Source organism: Amblyomma maculatum, chromosome 5 (genome assembly GCF_055883805.1).
Source record: "Amblyomma maculatum isolate TAMU_Amacu chromosome 5, ASM5588380v1, whole genome shotgun sequence".
NCBI lineage: Eukaryota > Metazoa > Arthropoda > Arachnida > Ixodida > Ixodidae > Amblyomma > Amblyomma maculatum.
In genome coordinates, this window is record NC_139348.1 from 92,519,219 (window position 1) to 92,539,183 (window position 19,965).

The 19,965-nt window shown below is 41.7% G+C and overlaps 1 protein-coding gene across 1 annotated transcript in view; it reads left to right on the forward strand.

Annotated features, from left to right (window-relative positions):
• Positions 1-19,965, forward strand: part of LOC146188702 (cytochrome P450 3A18-like) — a 36,139-nt gene that overhangs the window by 11,794 nt on the left and 4,380 nt on the right. The window contains exons 4-12 of the mRNA XM_084603174.1: positions 1,415-1,511; positions 3,665-3,790; positions 8,279-8,522; positions 11,894-12,021; positions 13,780-13,873; positions 15,324-15,396; positions 15,819-15,927; positions 17,474-17,562; positions 19,295-19,435. Of these exons, the coding sequence (XP_084459300.1) occupies positions 1,415-1,511; positions 3,665-3,790; positions 8,279-8,522; positions 11,894-12,021; positions 13,780-13,873; positions 15,324-15,396; positions 15,819-15,927; positions 17,474-17,562; positions 19,295-19,435 (1,101 nt within the window). The remainder of the gene's footprint in view (positions 1-1,414; positions 1,512-3,664; positions 3,791-8,278; positions 8,523-11,893; positions 12,022-13,779; positions 13,874-15,323; positions 15,397-15,818; positions 15,928-17,473; positions 17,563-19,294; positions 19,436-19,965) is intronic.

Sequence of the window (19,965 nt, forward strand, 5' to 3'; positions counted from 1 at the left end):
TGATAATTGCTTGCAATACTTCCTATGAGTAATTATCTAAGGAATATCATCGGCAAAATCAGACTGCAAATGAAATATCCTAAACGTTTCACTTCAACACTTTTCAATCCCGGTCTGTTAAACCTTCCCGTTATCTGTATGAATAGCTCGTCACAGGTTGTGTCTACTTGCGACAGAAGTTTTCTTATTAAGGTGGTATTACTCTATTATGGTGAGCAGTACTGGCTATGAAGCATCTACATGCATCAGAAACTTTTTACGTATTGTTTCTCTACACCCTGATTCCGGAATGCCTGCATGAATGCTGAGGTTTCGAATGAATCACATTATTTTTTGTAGTCTAATAATGGTATATATTGGTGATGGTTGTACTCTGCGGAGTTCTCTATGCCTTTTTGACAGCGTAATTATGCTGTATGAACGATGGGTTTATGAAACTCTGGTTGTCCCTTATGTTGATTTAAGGCTTAGTTTGTCCTGAAAATATTACTCATTATCTTAATAAAGGCCTGGTAGGCAACACACAGTAACCTAGGTATATTTTTCAAGTTATTGAATTAACATTTCTCATTGAATAAGATAATAGCACAGTTATCCAGCGATTCCGGTGCGCTCGATGCCGCACCGCATTTCGCACGCAATGGACCGTTCACTACGCTCAAACTCCCAAATGTTCTTCAACAGGGCTGCTGTTACCTCATCGGCCCAGCTGCTTTTCATGTTTCCATTGCTTTAAAGTTTTAATTTAATTCCTCATCCAATATCGTATCATTGTAAAACTCAACTGCACTGTTGCTTCAAATATTATCTTCCTTAGGGTTTAAACCTTACAGTAAGCCCGAGTTTTGTTTCCGTAAGTATAATCACGATTTGTGATTATACTTACGGAAATTGTGATTAGATGATTACAGGAATATCAGCTTCAGTAGCAAGTAACACGCTCTGGAAAGTTCCTGCCTCCAATAATCAATCTGTCTGCAGGCATTCCCATACCAAAGGACACGGATACGTCAAGACAAAGAGGGTTTGGTACAGGACTGCCGTTGTTCGGTGTAACGCGTTTCGGTGCTAAAACGCTGTGCATATTTCTCAGATCTGCGGCGTTATTGGCACTGACATGGAGAAATTAAAGGCCGCGTGGAAAAGATATAAGGACATCCTTGCCTGGCGGCACTAGAGAGCTTGCCGAAGGACAGGTGTACGCAACGCCGTTGAAGCGTTGCGTCAAAACCAGCAAGTATAGATTGGTGACACCCCTGAGCGTCGTAGCTCAAATTAACTTTCGGGAACCGACACTCCTTGAAGGCATAAGAAAAATATAATCCCCATTTTTTATTAAACATAACCACAAATACACCATTGCTTTAAGGCAGAAGCGGCGACGGAAAATGTTGAGAGTTTTATTTTTTTGCAGGTACTTCCACGGCTCAATTCCTGGTGTTCTCACCATGGACCCCGATATGATCAAGGATGTGTTCGTGAAGAACGCGAAAAAAATCACTGGCAGGCAGGTGAGCACGACATGCTTAAGAAATAACCAGCTTGAGGTTGCTTTTAAAGGGTGGAAGCCGCTCACACCAAGAAATAAGAGAGGAGCCTTCAAAACCCTCGCTCACTTATAAAATTTGAGGCATCCTTTAAGTGGTATTTGTCGCTTAATATGTCAGCCCAATATATTTCAAGGAATATGTTTCTAGCAAAGGATTCCATTTAAAAGGGCATACTTGAAATAATTGTTTATATATAGGCGAAAATAATTCGACTCGGCTTGATGACTGACATATAAAAAACAGCTTTGGAGAAATTTGTACAGGTCTGTTACATAGGTAAAGTCTGGCTCGTACAACCCTTCCCCTAAATATGAAACAGGAAGCTTAGCACTTCTGACCTATTCCGGCAGTTCAACCGGAAGTACAACAGACAGTAAAAAACACACCAGACAGAACATAAGTACCCCATGTTCCGCTCCCTACATGAAAGACTAGAGGAAGATGGAAGAAGTCGACCCTATAGGGTGCGCGTTGAATCAATTTGTTTGATTTTAACAATTTATGCCTCCTTGTCCTGTGAGAGGTATCTGAAATTCGACGTAGGATGCAAGGTGGATACATGAGCATAATATTCAGTACGGCCCATGAGCAGCATATGCCATGGATGTCACGAGTTCCATACAATCGCAGATGGTCCTTCGTATAAAAACGTGTTTACGGTTTACTTAAAAGAAAGCTAACGAACCCGACGCTCCTGCCCTCAGTGCAAATGCCATATAGGTCTCCGATTAAAACGGTATTTCAAACGTGCAAGTTTTTAGTTGGGGTTCAGACCTTTTGCAGGCAACATGGAGACATGAAGGGGAAAACACGGATTGGTGTTTAAGAAGGCTCTTATTCTGTAGGCCTCATCACTGTAACATTCTCTCCTATCTCAGCAGTGACAACAGTTTGTAAAGAGCGCTTGCTAGGTTAACAGTTAGCCGAACTATGGTTCTGCTTTCAAACTAGAAGACCATATACTATTTGGAATTTGCTACACCAACTTTGTTATGCGCTTGTAATAAAACCATGGTTTCCTCCGCGCGCTGACCATCGTGGTGTGACAACTAGCAATGAAGAAAGCAATGACACACACACACACACACACACACACACACACACACACACACACACACACACACACACACACACACACACACACACACACACACACACACACACACACACACACACACACACACACACACACACACACACACACACACACACACACACACACACACACACACACACACACACACACACACACACACACACACACACACACACACACACACACACACACACACACACACACACACACACACACACACACACACACACACACACACACACACACACACACACACACACACACACACACACACACACACACACACACACACACACACACACACACACACACACACACACACACACACACACACACACACACACACACACACACACACACACACACACACACACACACACACACACACACACACACACACACACACACACACACACACACACACACACACACACACACACACACACACACACACACACACACACACACACACACACACACACACACACAAACAAAGCTGCAAAGTGGTAATTACAGATATATCCCAATCTTTTATAAATGGTTTTAATTTGCTTTAATGTGCGTAAGGTAGCCTGGAGAATTCCTGGTAATTTGGCAGTGTAACCTCTACTTTATTTACCTTTTGTTCTAACTGCATATCGCATGCGTTAGTTAACATGTGAGATGTAAAGGTAGGTTATTATTGGATATTTTTATGCACTGCATTTTAAGTGTTTTGATTAGATTTGACCGAGTGGTGGCTAGCAGTGCTTTCCAGGGGGGATTGAACTCACCACGCACAACACTGCCTCGTGAGCTACAACGAATGTTGTTGTTTCTTAATTCCTTTTTAACTCTCGAAATAAACATTTGTGCGTGCAGTACAGACATTTGCGCAAAAGGTTTATATTTATGCAGCATTAGTTACCCTTTCAGGAAATCAATATCTTTATTACAAGTAAACTAAAATTTATTTATTATATTTGCCACCACACAGTTGACAATAATTCCAGTAATAGGGGCATTAATGACAACGCAGGTTTTCACGGTAGTGACGCAGCCGCTTCCTCTCAACAAAGTAAGGCTGACAAGAATCATGGGACAGGACTGGAAAGATCTGCGTGGTCTTATTTCGCCCGCGTTCAAAGCATCAAATATGAAGCAGGTAAGTGCAAGAACTACCTGACTTCGTTCTTAATCGCTGGGTAGGTTGAGCTAAATGCAGCAACACGGCAGCCCTTTATAATCTGCCTGCGTCTCAAAACGTAGGTGTCGTCATAACATGTCGCATTGCGGGTCCACATGATAGTGCTCGATCTAAAATGTGCGGATATATTCTAACACTGCTGGTAGGCAATGTTGAAGTCAGTAATGATAGGGCAGCGGCTTTATGGCCCCTTTTCAGTGCTGTTAGGTGGCACTGTATATTTACTTAAAATATTCGGCGGGACTCAGTGACGTCAGGCGAGATCATTGCCGTTCGCTGCCTACAGTGGATAGGCTAGTATATATGGAGTGTTCTGCAGATTACTAATGACGTGCAAGAGAGTAAATCCTCTACTCCTCGTCAGACTACTCGGGTTGAGGTAAACACGGGACACCTGCACCCAATCAATACCCATGAATAGACCGTGAATTCATTGCGTGTTTTAAATAGCGTAAATCTATTCCTGCGTCCTGCTGTCGCTTCTCTTTACTGCTGATCGTGCATGACAGCACTCCATCATTTATACTTTAAGCTGGCACCAGTTACTTTCGCTATCGCCCTGCGCAGTTATATTACTACAGTATAGCGCGTCATAGGAAGCAGTGCGAAACAGCCACGACTACGGACACAACACAACGCTGACTCAAAGTAGTTTTATATTAAAGAAAAGTTTCTTATAGTACATTCCGGTCCTGAAAAAAAGCACCGCGAAAGAAAAGGAACGGGAAAGGTTAATCGCCTTAGAAAACGTTCACGATAAAGGCCGCACTTGCTTCATTGTATTTAAACGAGTAGAGGACCTAAAGATCTTTATACGTTATTGAGGTGACCTCTGTCATTCAGCGATGTAGAAAATCAAAGAAGGCTTCTAAAATTTAATGTCTTCGCTGGTGTTTATTTATCGAGAATGAAGCTGTTAGCAAGCAAAGGAGTGAATGTACGTTCTTCGCATTGACGGGTAAAATCGTATTATGAATTACTGAGGCGGCAATAACTGTGTTCACTGAGGAGTACGTAACTACAAAGTCCCGTCTGTCTAATATATGTTGCTTCGCAAGAGCACTCCCTCCTATACATCACTGCGGCATTACAATGTACAAAAAGGCTTTTATGAATAATTTTTTATCTGCTTCTTATTCATTCGAGAATGTGTCTCGCGTTTTTCCTTCCACTTGCCTACACACGTCATAAAGTCATTTAGGCGCATAACAAAACACGTTTACGTCATATCTTTCATCAACATTCCTTAAGCCATAAAGCCGTACGCTACGCAATGGATATATGGCACTAACACAAACTTCTTTGTTTTTTCTTCATCTCCTTTCTTGACCTTTCGAAAATGTTTATTGCAATCCCTGGAAATCAAATAGAATGAATAGTCGCTAGAGTTTAACCGCCAAGCTGGCATAATGCGCTTTCATTATTTCTTTCATGACACGTTTTGTTGATTTGCATGTTTTAGGCATAAAAATGCACTCGCGTCTGTTACGAAGTTGCGTGGTGCTAATTATAGTTTTGGAAACAATTAGGCAAAAGAGGAGAATACAGCAGAGAAACGTGATGATGTGCTTTTAGGCATTGCATCAAAGAAATAAAAGTGTTCCGTCTTTGAAAGTTTTGCTGTAAATGTTAACCCCGGGGCACGTTCTTTACAAACCTTTAAATTATCTACTAATCTATCTACCAGCCCTCAAGTCATGTCTCCTTATGTAATAAAACACTTTAAACATCTACATATCGAACGATCCTCATGACTAGCCTACTAGCTATTAACTACTGCACGTGCTGCCTATCAACCTGCCTATTCTGGCGAAGATCACGTTGGAAAGTACTGCCGCTAATTTATGCGCCATAAATACAACTGTATTGTGGAAGAACTGCGTTCCTTACCATTCATTAACAGCCGAATGCAGGTAAAAAGGCAGAATCTTAAGGAATTGTTTATGTTAAACACCATATCTCACGATGAATTTCGCTCCATCGTTTCACTCTCAAATGCATATTTAAACACAGTTCATACGTAGCGAGTAATAAAGTCCACACCGAAAGCATCGCATCTTCCCGTGTTCTCGAATTTCATAAATTTCGCATTTGGAATCATCTTGAACTCTCACCGGCGCAAAATGCTTCTGAATATAGATGGATATAGAAACTGCCACATACAATATTCAAAAGAATAGTGCGAGACGAAATTCTTCCCGTGTGTACCACGCAGTAAGGAATGCGTGAAGATGCGTGCCATTTTATTCACCACTCTAGCCATGAGAGTTTGCAGGGTTCCTTCCAAAATGCGAACAGCACTTGCCTTGGCTTTGCTTTATTTAACTGTCAGAGACTTGGTATTTTTTGTGATGTTTAGGTGGACCGCTCTTCAATAACCACCAACGTTTAACTTCCGGCAGGAGCGGTTGGCAGCGGGATTTCTTCTAACGGTTCCACAATGGAGTATCGCAGTGTCCTGGAACACATTTCGCCGCATCTTGCCAATAACGAAAAAAAACACTTCGTCGATCTTGGGAAGGCGGTTATCTAGCTTGACTGCGAATTACCGACAGAACATATGAAAGTACTTCGGAAAAAACCTATGTTCGCCGTAGATATTTTTGTCTACGACTGCGTAAGGAGCTAGAATCAGTCGAAATAAAGGAGCCTAGATTTGTACACCGTACGTACCGTTGACGTGCTTCCGCGAGTGCTCTGTTAAAAAGGGAAGGATTAGAGTTTACAAAAGCGGTCGCAATGCAATCGATTAAAACACGTGCACTTGGTGTACCACAATGAACTTGGTTTGCGCAAACACTTCTATATTCAACTTGTGTGCAAAATAACAAACCGTAAGCATCATAATAACAAATTAAAAAATATATTCTTGCCGTGCTAAAAAATTTGCAAACTGACTTTTTCTGATGACTATGCCTGAGTGGAATCGCGAACCCGCCAGCGCTGCGAGATACAAGCTACTGAAGCGTTATAAAATATCTTCAGTTGTACTAGTAAGCGTTCGAAAGATGCTACGTGCGCCTTATTTGATTCTCAGAAAAGAATTTTCTGTTTGCTGTTTTGTCATCGGCGGGTTCATTCCTTCGGTTGTTCACCTCGATTTATGGAAGTAGGCTCCTTTTGGTTTGATGTGTTTTTCGCGTGTACTACTTGTGTTTGTTCTACTTGCATGTATCGGACTGCTGCTTGCAGCCTCAAATTGTGGTTAGCAGCATTCTAAAAACAAATAAATAAACATATCAATAAATAACGTGATAAAGTGATTCTTAGGCAGCAACAGAAGCACGCAGCGCCAATCCGCAAATGAGATCGCAGCTAGGACCAATAGTGGAGTAAATGGACGCAGAAGTTGGCAATATTTTCAAAATTATAACATCTGGATGCCCCAACACGTAACTCATAACGTATCCCCCAAACGGTCCTAAGACTACTTCTTGGGATCAAGTTGCTTGAATGCATTCTACATGTTGCCTTATAAAAACATTCACACTTCGACCGATATATGCTATATGGCACTTCAAAGCCCAAGTAGGAGGGGATCGGTGACCAGGAAGAACGAAAGGAGCATTTGCAGAGTCAACAGAAGGAAACATGATCCGCGTTTTGGGCAAGGCTGATTATAAGTGATGAAAGAGTGCTGATGATAAGAGACGATTTCGCACTCAATTGCTAAGTTGCGTCTGCAAGCTGCGCACGCCATGGGGGTTAAGCGGTTTTTTATCACCATTACCGTTCGAAACATTTGCGCTTTTAGTAAACAGCGCAAATGACAGAGACGGAGACACATGTGTGAGGCCTCAATGAGCTGCGCATAAGTATAACCCGCGTATCCGTGTCTCTCATTTGAGCTGTTTGCTAGAACTTGAAGATGTGCAGTGCCTCGAGTAGCGTGTTCGGTTCGTAGTTTTTCCTTGACATTGTTAAGCTGTCTGCGTTGCACATATATGCGCTGCGGTATACATTAAGCTTAGGTCTATACTACTTGCTGAACTTTCGTTAAATTATTCAAAACATGGGATCTCAGTGCATTTTTTTTTTGTTTTTTATCTAATACTTGTCTTCAATGCCTAGTAGCAGGGTATCTCAGTTGAAAACGGCCGAAACATTGTTTTTATCAGATATCTGTATTATGTATAAGCATGCTTGATTTCTCAGACTAATGAAAGTTCGTAGTACTGTTCATTATATTTGACAAGAGAGGGAGACCCAAAATTTAGTCATACTAGAGGGCTTCACGCAATTTCAGAGAACTTTGTTTTCCTGAAGTTAGCTTACTGTGCATAGCACTCAATCGGGAATGTTTACCATCGACGTCATCAAAATACTGTGGGGGCCTCTAGGATTCGATTTCACTACCTGTTTTTCAACAGCCCCAAAGCCAGAGCCACAGTGGCACAGCTCCGATGATGACCTGGCAAAATGCAATCGATTAAATTCTTTTCGCAGGCAGTGTCAATCATGCGCGACCGTGCCATTCTGTTCGCCGACATGCTGGAAGCGGCGGCCTCCAAGCAGGGCGGCGTGGCCAACCTGCATGACCACGGACTACGGCTGGCCATGGACGTAGCCATGGGTGTATTCCACGGAACGCAAACGAACGTGCAGCGGGGAGACGAGGCGGCCTGCAAGCTGCTAGCAAAGTGCCGTGAATGCACCGGCATGTTCGGCGAGACGAAGATGGTGCTCGTCAGTGAGTAGTCACGCCTTACAGCCTCTTGATGCTGCAACACTTGGGGTACTCTCTGTGGAGAACACAGCACTCAGACCACGCTTTTACAAAACTAATGCATAAACGTCCACAACGACATGTACCGTACGCCATGGAAGACGTGCAGCAATGCGTCACAATGAATCCCACTTGCGGTGCTAATATAAATAAATGCGCAAGAAAAACAATTAGGGCATGACGCAATAGAGAGCGCTCACGAACGATGCTGTATCGTTTTTTCTTTTCTTTTCTATTGGTTTTATATTTTTCTCTTATAGTCGGCAGGGTAATGATACCACCGGCAAGTTCGGACGCCACATATTGAAATGAGATGCGTCTAAGTGCGCTTTCTGCAGAACGCGCTATTTGCGGCCAAAGCAACACCGAGGAAATGCACTCACTGTTATGACGCAATAACATTTCACACACAGCGACAATGTTTCAGTGTATTTTCACTTTTTTATGCTTTACATTTTTTATACACCATTACTCAGCATCAACAAACATTGGCTTTCCATTCTGAGCATGCTGACACCTTTAGCTCCTTCTTTTCCCTTATTATTCTTTTTAAATATTGCAAATATTATTCATTCATTACAAGGCCTAAATATTCTAAATTAGCCACATCAAGCATTAGCTTTTCATTCTTAGCATATGACACATTTGAACGCCATTTTTTTTTCATTCTTGATTTTTCAATTTATACAGTTATTGATCCAATAACACTCTAATTACTCTCTATTAGAATCATCAAGCATTGCTTTTTTATGTTTAGCATCCTGATACCTTTGAACCCCCTTTTTCAATTCTTCTGTTCTCAAATAATTTAATTCATTAAATAATTAAACACACTCACTGTATTTTCTTAAGTGGCATCAAAAGGCATTGGCATTTCGTTATGAGGTATATGACACATTTGAAGCTGCCGTTTTTCATATAGTTTTTTAATCATTTCAGTTATTTTTTAAACAATTACGCTCTTCAATTTTTTAATTAGCATCATCAAGCAATGCTCTCCTCAATCTGAGCATTCTGACACTTTTTGAAATGACTTCCCAATTTTTCATTTCTTTATTCATCAATTATTCAAGTAATTACAAATATTTCAAAACGCTCTATTGCCTATCACTCATCAATCATCATTCATCACTAGAAATAAAATTTGCTATTTATACAATTTTTACTGCATCATCAAGCAATGCTCCCCTCAATCCTTTCAAGCCCGGCCGCAGTTACGTCTTACCCACGTGACGCTGTGACGTCGCACCCCACGTGACACACGGGCTGGCAAGAGCTGCCAACTTGGGTCTCTCGTTTCACATGGGACGGTTATGTCAGAATCAGCCTGCTAGAACCCTGGCACTCACATTACTCCTATAGGCCACTAAGGCACGTTCTTATGGGTTGTTTAAAGTGGGGCTTTATATGTGGGCTGAGGAAGAAGAAAAAGAGAAGAAGAACGCTGTGTCACCCGTAGCTAAAGCTTTCGCTCAATATTTGGTTCAGCAGCGGTGAACCCTTGTAATTTGTTTTAAGCAGCCCCCTATTACTTCTGATGAGCGTTTGAGCCAAACGATCTTACTAAGCTGTCGCGTAAAACAGGTATACTACTGAGCGAGAATTTCTTCGGCGCCTGCAGCGCCGAATTGCGTGTCGCTGCCACACGCTAGCAGTATACACCACTAACACACCAACTATGATATTGCATGCCAGCTATTCCCAACAAAACTCGGTTAGAGATTAGGAGCGTAAATATTGAAGAGTGTAATTGTTGAAATATTTAAATGAAATGATTAAAAAGAACAATTTGGAAAATGGCAGTTTTGCGCGGTTGCTTGTGCAGATGTGCGCCCGAGTTTTGGATTGAATTAATTTATTCTAGCAGTAAAGCCCAGCTAGAAAAAAAATACAATAGAAATGTTTCACACAAGCATGTCCGATAAACCGTATGCCAAGCTCTTAATCATTGATGTTTCCCAAATTAATGACAGCTTGTAGAGAGTGCATGTCACAATTTATAGCAATGCAGAAGTGTTAAGGGCTACTATCTTCCTCTCTCGAGGGATTATTAATGATTTTTGTTTCGGACACGTGCGATGCCTTGACCTCTGGCTCCTTTTAAGGAGAATTTTGCTCCATATTCTTTTTGGATGTTCGTAATATAAGAACCTGTAATAAATTGTAACAGAATTTAGTTGAAGTTCCTTTCTATCCACTATTATTGCGTCATTTTAATCATCATACACATCAAAAGAAAGGTCTTACTACGCATTGACAGTTTATACCATTTCACTCAATGTGTTCTTAACGACATTTTGCAATATTCTGATGAAAGTCTTTTACAGCTCATCACTGGCCGCGTTGTACTTTCGAGAGAAGTTTCAAATTTCTTCGCGAGATTCCGCGGGATACCACGAGATTGTGACCTCATCACCTAGTGGATTTATCGGCTATGACCAGAAATGACGTCTTCATGCCATCACATCCGGTCATCACCGATGACATCCCCGGGCGATTCACGCCTATACGAAGCTGACCCCTGCCGGGTGTCCGAGCCAGGCGTCTGTGCTGAACCTCTTGTTTGGCGCCACACCATTTAACATTTAAGCTAAAAAATCGTGCTCCAGCAGGAATCGAACTCTTACCCCTCCGATCACCAGCCAAGCGCGTTAACACAAGCACGTCAGGTACGCGAGAAACGTATCTTAGTTCCACTTGTCTAGAGTGATGCCAACGCGGTTGCCATAGGACACATCCAGCGATGACATCCTATAGAGGTGTTATAGGCTATTCGGTGACATAGAAGCATGGGGTATTACCACTTATGCTTTGTGTTTGAACCACTGATTGCAATATGATTGCTGTCTTAAATTCTGGAGACAACGGTTACACATGTTCAAGGGGTATGACTCACCATGCTCCTTTTTAGGTGGCAGAAATTTTGTTTTAAATGTGATGTTTGAGAACGAGTCCGTGAGGATGGTGGTGGCGCAACGACCACGCGCATGAAACTTCGAAAATTTTCCATACCAAGAGCATCCGCAGGCTGCGAATGATTCGAAGGAATGGGAGGACGGGTCTGGCGTGCCATAATGCGTTACGCCGTAACCTTCCTGCTTTTAAGACGTTTGTGGCCTGGTGCAACCCGTGCCTTCTGTGTGTCCTAAAGTTTTTTCGTCTTCATAATTTGACTTGTGCAATTGAGAAACAAAAATCAAGTTAGACTGATAGCAACGTAACTGTAAATGCATGCAAATAAGTTTTAACAATTATTATTATGTAAATTTGCATTTTAGAACAAAAAAAAAAGCACTCTGACATTTTATTTTGCATTTGTTCCTTTTATGTTCCAGACGCAATTTCAGAGCTTCCTTTTCTCTTCAAGCCGATGATAAACCTCGCCATGACACAGGGAGTCGCTATGGACGCCGTGCTCGACTACTTCGGTCCGCTCATAGACGAAAGAAGACGTATGGATGGCGTGAGTGCAAACTGCGCGGATAAAGAGATATAGGTCACCCTTAGGCTACTTAGAAGATGGATGCCTAACATCAAAGCTCTGAGATTTAGCTACCTAGTGCAGTTGTGAAAGTTCCTGAAATAAGGTATGTTGTGAAACAGCGACCTCGGAGAGAAGCCATCTGCCATGCCGCAATTAATTATGGTAACTTTAAATTATCCGGCAGCTGATTACACCTATTAGCCTCCTTTAATAGCTGCGTTTGACGACAAACACCACGAAGCAGCTTATAGCCGCGAAAGCGATAACAGCTTAGATACCACTAAGTCATTTATTTTAGTGCTCAACAGCGCGAGCAAACTTGAGCTTTTTCTGAGCAAGACCAAAACATAATGTGGTGGGCATGCTAACGCAGTCTGCTGCTCTATCCAAGCATGTTCAGTCATCCCCGGCTAGGTGGCTGCCGTAGCATTGGTTTGGTTTGGTTTACAGTGTTTAAAGTGCCAAAGCGATCTGGCTATCAGAAACTCCGTTGTAGAGGCCTCTAAAAATTTCCACCACCTGGGGTACTTTCATGTGCACTGACGTCACACAACATATCGGCGCGTTGCCTTTCGCTTCCATCGAAAAGCAGCTGCTGCGATCAGGACTGGATTCCGCGCCCCTGGGTACAGTAGTCGATCGTCCTAATCTCTGCGACACCGCGGTGGATCTGTCGCAGTATCATTGATAGGCATCGACAAATAGAATAAAAAAGTTACCATTTTCTTCGTTCAATCACTTCTGGTTAAAGTAGAGAGCAGTGATCAACTAGCTGCCGTGCCTACTAGAGAGCCTTTCCTGAAGCTTCGAGCTTTTGGTGCAACAGTTTTTTTAGTGCCGTGCCGTGCTGCAAAAATGAGAACGACCCGATAAGCATGCCTGTGAACCGCAGTGTCGCGTGGTGGGAAATCACAGGTCTAGTCGTCGGTCATTTCTGCTACTTTTTTTACTCGCGACTGTATGAGCAGGATGAGCGCTAGTCCTATATCATGAGTTGCTGCGCATTCCCTTCGTTTGTCTCGGGATGACGGCCAAAGAGACTCAGCATATGAGAGTCGCTGTTCCCTTTATGCAGCTGTGCACGGAACAGTCTGATAAACCAACCTGAAAACAGCCCTTACTGAGGTGTAGCTCATTAGTGCGTCTAGGGGTTAACAGCACAATTGAGACAAATTTTGCGGACTCGGCTTGTTTCTCACTGAAACGGTGCCGCTTAACAAAGAATACTGAATTCGGAAATTCACCGGAACGAGTCCTTTTGCTGCTTATGCGTTTACTCTGGCTAGGAGCGGTTCTGTTATCCTAGCGAGTTGTCTGATTCATTTTTTTTGTAGGGCAAGCTGTTCATTAAAAATATTATCAGAATGAAGAAGCGATTAGTCGATTAACTTATTTAGATAGCAGAAAGAATTCCAGTCTCCGTAGTCACGAAAACTTCCTTCAGAAGGTAAATGTAGAGCAGAGCAAGGAAAGTAACAGCGCCATTGGGTGCGAATAATGTATGATATCAAACGAGGTTTGAGCACAAAACCAATCTTCCTATTAATGGCGCGCTTAAAATTTCTTGTAGCATTATTAACGTATTACGTCGTTATTAGTTATAAAATGACAAATAGATGAACTCTAGTCCAGAATAAGAAAATGCCATGTTGATTTCCTCTCACAGTCTTTCTCAAATGTGCTTTAAGAACTCTATAGTCCGGAATGAGGAAATGCAATGTTCATTTCCTCCCACAGACTCGCAAGAACGATCTTCTACAGACACTTCTAAACGCGGAATCTGAAGATAGCCCCAAGATTACCTACCAGCAGCCAAACAGTAAATCAAGCGGTATGTACCCGTCTTCTTTAAAGCAATAATTCATTGATGAGACTTTGCATCATGTGAACGTGTTCCTTTTCACTCCAAGCACAAGTTTGTATGGCCAGCAGAGGATGATCAGCTTCCCTATTTTACAATAACACATTCCTGATACCATCGTGTAAAGTGTTTGAAACTAAATATTTTTTGTTTTTCAATGCATCTATACAACCGCAACATGCTGTGCATTACACAAAGGATGCTTTGTGGTTACTCGGAGATGAGAAGAAGGCTTATGTATAGTTTAAGCACTTCTTACGACAGGGATTCCTAATTATGCTCACAATGCCTGGTCCACTATGTGGTAGAATAATTTGGTGCCTCAAAAACAATGAAATGCCTTTCACAACTGCCTTAGCCTTCTTTTCTAAACCTCATATACGTAACGTAAATTCGCTGAACTTTTCGGCAAAATTTTTGACTTCGGGATATGCAATATTTTGTCACCAGCATGGGTCCTTGTGCTGCACAGCACAAAAACAGAGAGAAAATATTTATATTTCGCGTGTTCTTGCAATTCGTAGTCATTGAAAACCGGGAATGTGAAGTGCAGCTCTCTTGGCATTATTTCTATTTGTGAGGGTGCTACTCAATGTTGCTAGACCCTGTTGCGAACCTATCGAAGGAAACCACCCTATATCCGATGCACAGCGAAATATGTTTTCATGATTGTCCTTCAGTCAAGTGTATTGGTTAGACCTACATATTGAATTAACTCGAAATGTTTAAGACGCTAATAAAATGTTACTGGCAACGAACTACTAGCCTCCGGGATAGATATTGTGATATATTTATTTTTTTTTTTCTGTTTAGACATGCTGGCTTCTACGATGTACGCAAAAACTGCTTTCATAAAGGATATCCGTTTGAAACATAAACTCGTCCAGAGTACAGCCGCGTCCATTTCTAGCTACAACATGGTCACTGCTTTCAAAGCTTCATTACGTCCGACCTGTCCGTACAGTAAAGCTAACTGAAATTCCATGTGAAGCTACACTTCCAAGTCCCCCTGTTCTTGCACCGCTTTGCATCGATATGCACCAGGGTTTGACGTAATGTTGCTTTGAAAGCAGTGACCGTGTTATAGCTAGAAGTTGATCACCTTGTACCTTCGAGTTTGAAACAACTTTCTCTAAAAGGATGCTTAAATGTCATGGGTGGTGTTCTTGTACAGTGTGGATAACAAATACGCAAGCGGTAAAACTTACTAAATTCCAACTCGTATAAAAGAAAAATACGCATTTAAGTTACATACTTATCTTGGCAAACACAGCCGTCAAGCGCGTGTTTGAAAACATAATTTGTAACATGCAGTGCGGGCGTAGATATCACTTTTAGACAGAGCATGGATGAAAGCCGGCAAACGTTGCTGAAAAGTAGCTTTTTGTACACTAGTTCTTCACACTATTTTATTCCACAGGTACCCCAACAAAAGTGAATTCAACTTGCTACACCAGAACACTATCTAACGGAACATTATTCATAATTTCGGCGTGAGTATTATTAAGATTGTTTTCGTAACTTTTTGTTTGTTTCCGTCAATATAATCTTCATTTTTATAGTCCGGTCCCGGAAGGTGAAGCTTCAAAAATAAGGATCTAAATACATATCAATATACAACCTGCTTTACATCTCTTATGTTAAAGCAGTTTTTAGAGCATGGCTTACTGAGCAAGCTACTTTGAAGACGTTTATTTTTGGCAGGATATTTTGTTGCTTTCAATTTATATTCCCGGATCCTACATATTTTATTTAGGTCTATCAAAAAATGTGGTTTGGACGTTTATTTGGCAATCATATTGCAGATTTTCTTTTAAATTTTGGCGAATTTACTGCCACGATTTACAATAAGAAATTAATTTATTTCCATGACCAAAAAAGTTACGATCTTACAAAATGTCTACTCCGTGTGCAGGATTGATGCCGTGGCTTCACCTCTGGCGTTTACCACCTATCTCTTGGCTATGCACCAGGACGTCCAGGATCGCCTTAGGCGGGAAGTCCAGCAGGTGTTAACAAAAGACGTGAGATATTTTGCGGACATCACACTTTTAGTTGTTCCATGTTTCTTTTTAATACATTATTCTGCTAAATATTTGCCAATATTCATAGTCTCCTGTTCCTTTCGTTGGATTTTCTTACTTCACTGCCTCTACATTGCAACATTTTTGACACTCGTCGACAATAACCAGGAGGGGCCCATTTAGCTAAACCTGTTCGCCACACCATACTTCGATACTCAGCAAACAGCAACCATTTTCCTTTGTGTGTTTCTATTGTTATGAATTCTATACGCAATGAATAGCTTTGAAGCAGCGTTTAGAAGATTGTACTTTGTTTATTGATGATAACTATTTCTTATAATCTTTAAGTATTTATTTGTATTGATCATAATTTTTTTCTGGTAATACATTTAATAATTTTCCTCTGGCGTAATGATGATGACGAATTTTATAATTCCGAAAAACTTAGATGAAACTTCGAAGAGGGACTTCAGTAACTACAGCGTAAAAATAACGCGAAAGTTAATTTACACGCTGTCTTGCGCCACTTAGCTGGTCAACTGTGTTTTTCGTGGGTTCACTGGCACATTCGCGCAATATACTATACTAATAAACTAAATTGGAATGCCGCGAACCATAAACAGTTTGAGCCGGCTGCCTGCCTTCATTAGTTTCTGCGCGAAGTGTCTGATGTGAGGGATAAGAGTAGGGGGAGAATGCCCCAGTAATCTGAAATTTGCTGAAGACATTATCTTGATTAGTAACTCGGTGGATAAACTGCAAATAATGATTGATGACCTCGAAAGGGAAAGTAGAAAGGTATGCTTTAAAATCAGTATGCAGAAGAATAAGGAAATGGTCAACAGCCTCGGGAAGGAACAGCAGTTTACGTTAGGTAGCGAAGTACTGTAAGTAGTAGGCGAATATGTCTACTTAGGACAGGTAGTAACCGCAGATCCGGACTATGAAAAGGAAATAAGAAGAATAAGATTATGATTGACCGCATTTTGCAAGCACTCGCAGATTATGACTAGCAGCTTACCGGTATTGCTCAAGAGAAAAGTATAGAACAGTTGCATCTTACCTGTACTCACCTATGGCACTGAAACGTGGAGGCTAACCAAGAGGGTCTACTTAAGTTGAGGACAACTCAGAGGGCTATTGAACGAAAAATGGTGCGGGTAACATTAAGAGATAGGAAGCGTGCAGAGTTGGTCAGAGAAATAACTCAAGTTACTGACAATCTAGTGGAAATCAAGAAGAAGAAATGAGCATGGGCAGGACATGTAGTGCGAAGAGAGGATAACCGATGGTCGCTTAGGGTAATACACTGGATTCCAAGGGAAGGAAAGCGTATGAAGGGATGGCAGAAAGCTAGGTGGACGAATGAGGTTAAAAAGTTCGCAGTGGTCAAGTGCATGGAGCTAGCACAGGACCGGAATAAATGGAGAAATATGGGAGAGGCCTTCGCCCTGCAGTGGGTATAGTCAGGCTGATGATGATGATGGCGATGATGTGTTTCATATCGGCGGTCGTGATTACATCATTGGTTTTCATTATGTTACAGGGGGAGCTAACATATGAAAATATTTGCGAAATGGAATACCTTGGTCAAGTGATATCAGAAAGCCTTCGAATGTTTCCGTCTCTTCATGGGTAAGATTAAGTCGACCATATGCAGAATTGTTACAAAGAAAGGTTGAGCATTTTTCAGCTAAAGGAGCTTTTTATTAAGTAGTTATTGATTTACAGCAATGTTTGCAGACCAGGTTTTTGCCATTTTATATTCGTCGTTTTTCTCTTCACTAGGTTTTGCAATTACTACTCGAAGCATGATTTTAATTTATACGCTTTATGTACAGCCACACTCTGGCTGTAAACTAGATTGAATATTTATGAGGTTGAGAAGGAATGCTCTACTAGGGGGGTTACGGCACATTATCGTCTATGGTATATAAAATTGGACGTCCCAAAGTGACTCAGGCTATATGAGACGCCTAAATTGAGGACTCTGAAGACTTAGACCACCTGGGGTTCTTCAATGTGCAATGATATGACACTATAGATGGGCGCCGTTCCTGTCGCCTCCGTCAAAACACAACCGCAGCGGCAAGGATCAAATCGTCATTACAAGGCTGAGCAGTCGAGTGCCTTAATCACTAAGCAAATATTGGAGGGCGCACCACATTGTGCATAACATTTTATGGAACATTAATCAATCTTTAGTTATGAACAACTTTAGCACACTGATACAACTAAAGGATAAAAAATGACATGGAGTGACGTGGATCCTAGGGACACAGAGCGAATAACGCCCTTGTACATCAGCGGCCAGCGCCTCAGATAGGGCTTTGTTAGGCGTTATGGTTATGAAGGTGCCTCGGGAGCTAATGTTAAATTTGTTAACCATATCCCAGTAACCAGCCGGTACCATGTAAGACCAGTTTGAAGTGAACGACAAAGACATATAGAGTATTTGTCCTCACGTAGAATATTTGTCAGGCATATATAGCCTAAGCTCTTTCCTTTCATGCCCTGTAACGTTGCTTGTTGCTAATCTTGAGCGTTCGCACTATAGCAGGGGACCAGAAATCTCGCCCTCACTCTTCTCAAGCTTAATTATTCCAGCAGTGCTTTCAGTATAACCGGGACAGGGCTTCAAAAGAAGCTACTTGCGCTGAATACTTTTGACCGACACTGCACCGACCAAGAGATGGGGACCAGATTAATACCGAATGAACAGGTAATCAATATGCTGTTTACCTAACTACTGACTGAAATGCAGTGGGCCGGTTCCACATGTTCTTCGAATATAAGAGAAAATGTTTCTTGGCTTGAGTCTTTCGATTCACATATTCGCAGCTTCCGCTCATAATATTCTCTTCACTAATTTAAGCGTAAGAGCCAAGTGAGTGTAAGTGGATTCATTAAACTTTTATCCTTATTTCATAGTTTTGTTATCAAATACCACTTCTGTTCCGATGGTGCACGTTATAATTCCTAAATCTGTGCAGTACACACCTGTGATACAGTCTGCACAGACCTTTTCCTGGAAGAGAGCTCTGCTTCTCTTGGGTTAAAAGTTTGCAAAATTGTTTGGTAATCCCCAGTCCCTAAAAGCGACCCCAATTGGCTTTGTCGCAAAGGGCCGAAGTCTTTAATTTGAAGAGGGATAGTCCTTGGAGGAGGAGGGGGGATGGGTAATTATATATCTAGGAGTTTTATGTTGTAACTAATCTTTATATTCTTTTGCAGTATCATACGAAATATTTTTGCTCGTAACACGACTGACATTACTTTCGGTTTTTCAAAGCCCTTGAATGAATGGTGCATTTTCCCACGTGTGTCCGCCTGAAAATCTGTTATTAAGTTTCAATAATCACTGCAGATTCGTGCAACGGACTTGCGACGAGGACTATGAGTACAAAGGAGCTCGGTTTCCCAAAGGCACCATTATCGGAGTACCCGTGCTCAAGATGCACTATGATTCGAGGTTCTGGAGCAATCCAGAAAAGTTTGATCCCGACAGGTGTGTATTAGTGGTAATGTGATATTTGCGGATACCCTGAGTACGGAACTCTTTACCCGTGCAGAGCCTGTGGCAGAGATCGCAGTAGTTTAAGAGGCGATGTTCATAGACTCAGAAAATGGATGATTGCGCTTTAAAGGCGTTTTAGAGTCGGTTATTTGAATTTCCCGGAAATAGTTCTATGAATAAGAATCAGCTTATACATGCGCTGAAATGACGATTTTGCAACTTACCGTAGCTGAAACGTGAGACATAACAAGGCCAGTTCTATGCTGCAGAAGTATTCGCTTGAACCCAGATCATCGGGGGTGTTTAGTAAAGCTTTATGTGAGTAATCTGAACACGATGACGTGACATAACATCCCATGAGCACGCTGATGAGACAAGTGCTTAAATACATGGATGACAGATCATGTCAGGCTGATAGTCACGCAGCTAGTGCTGCAACTTCGCTCAAACTACAACATGACAGTCTATGTCGAATACCGTAATAATGAGGGTTACTGTGTTGGTAGTCGTGCGGGCATTGT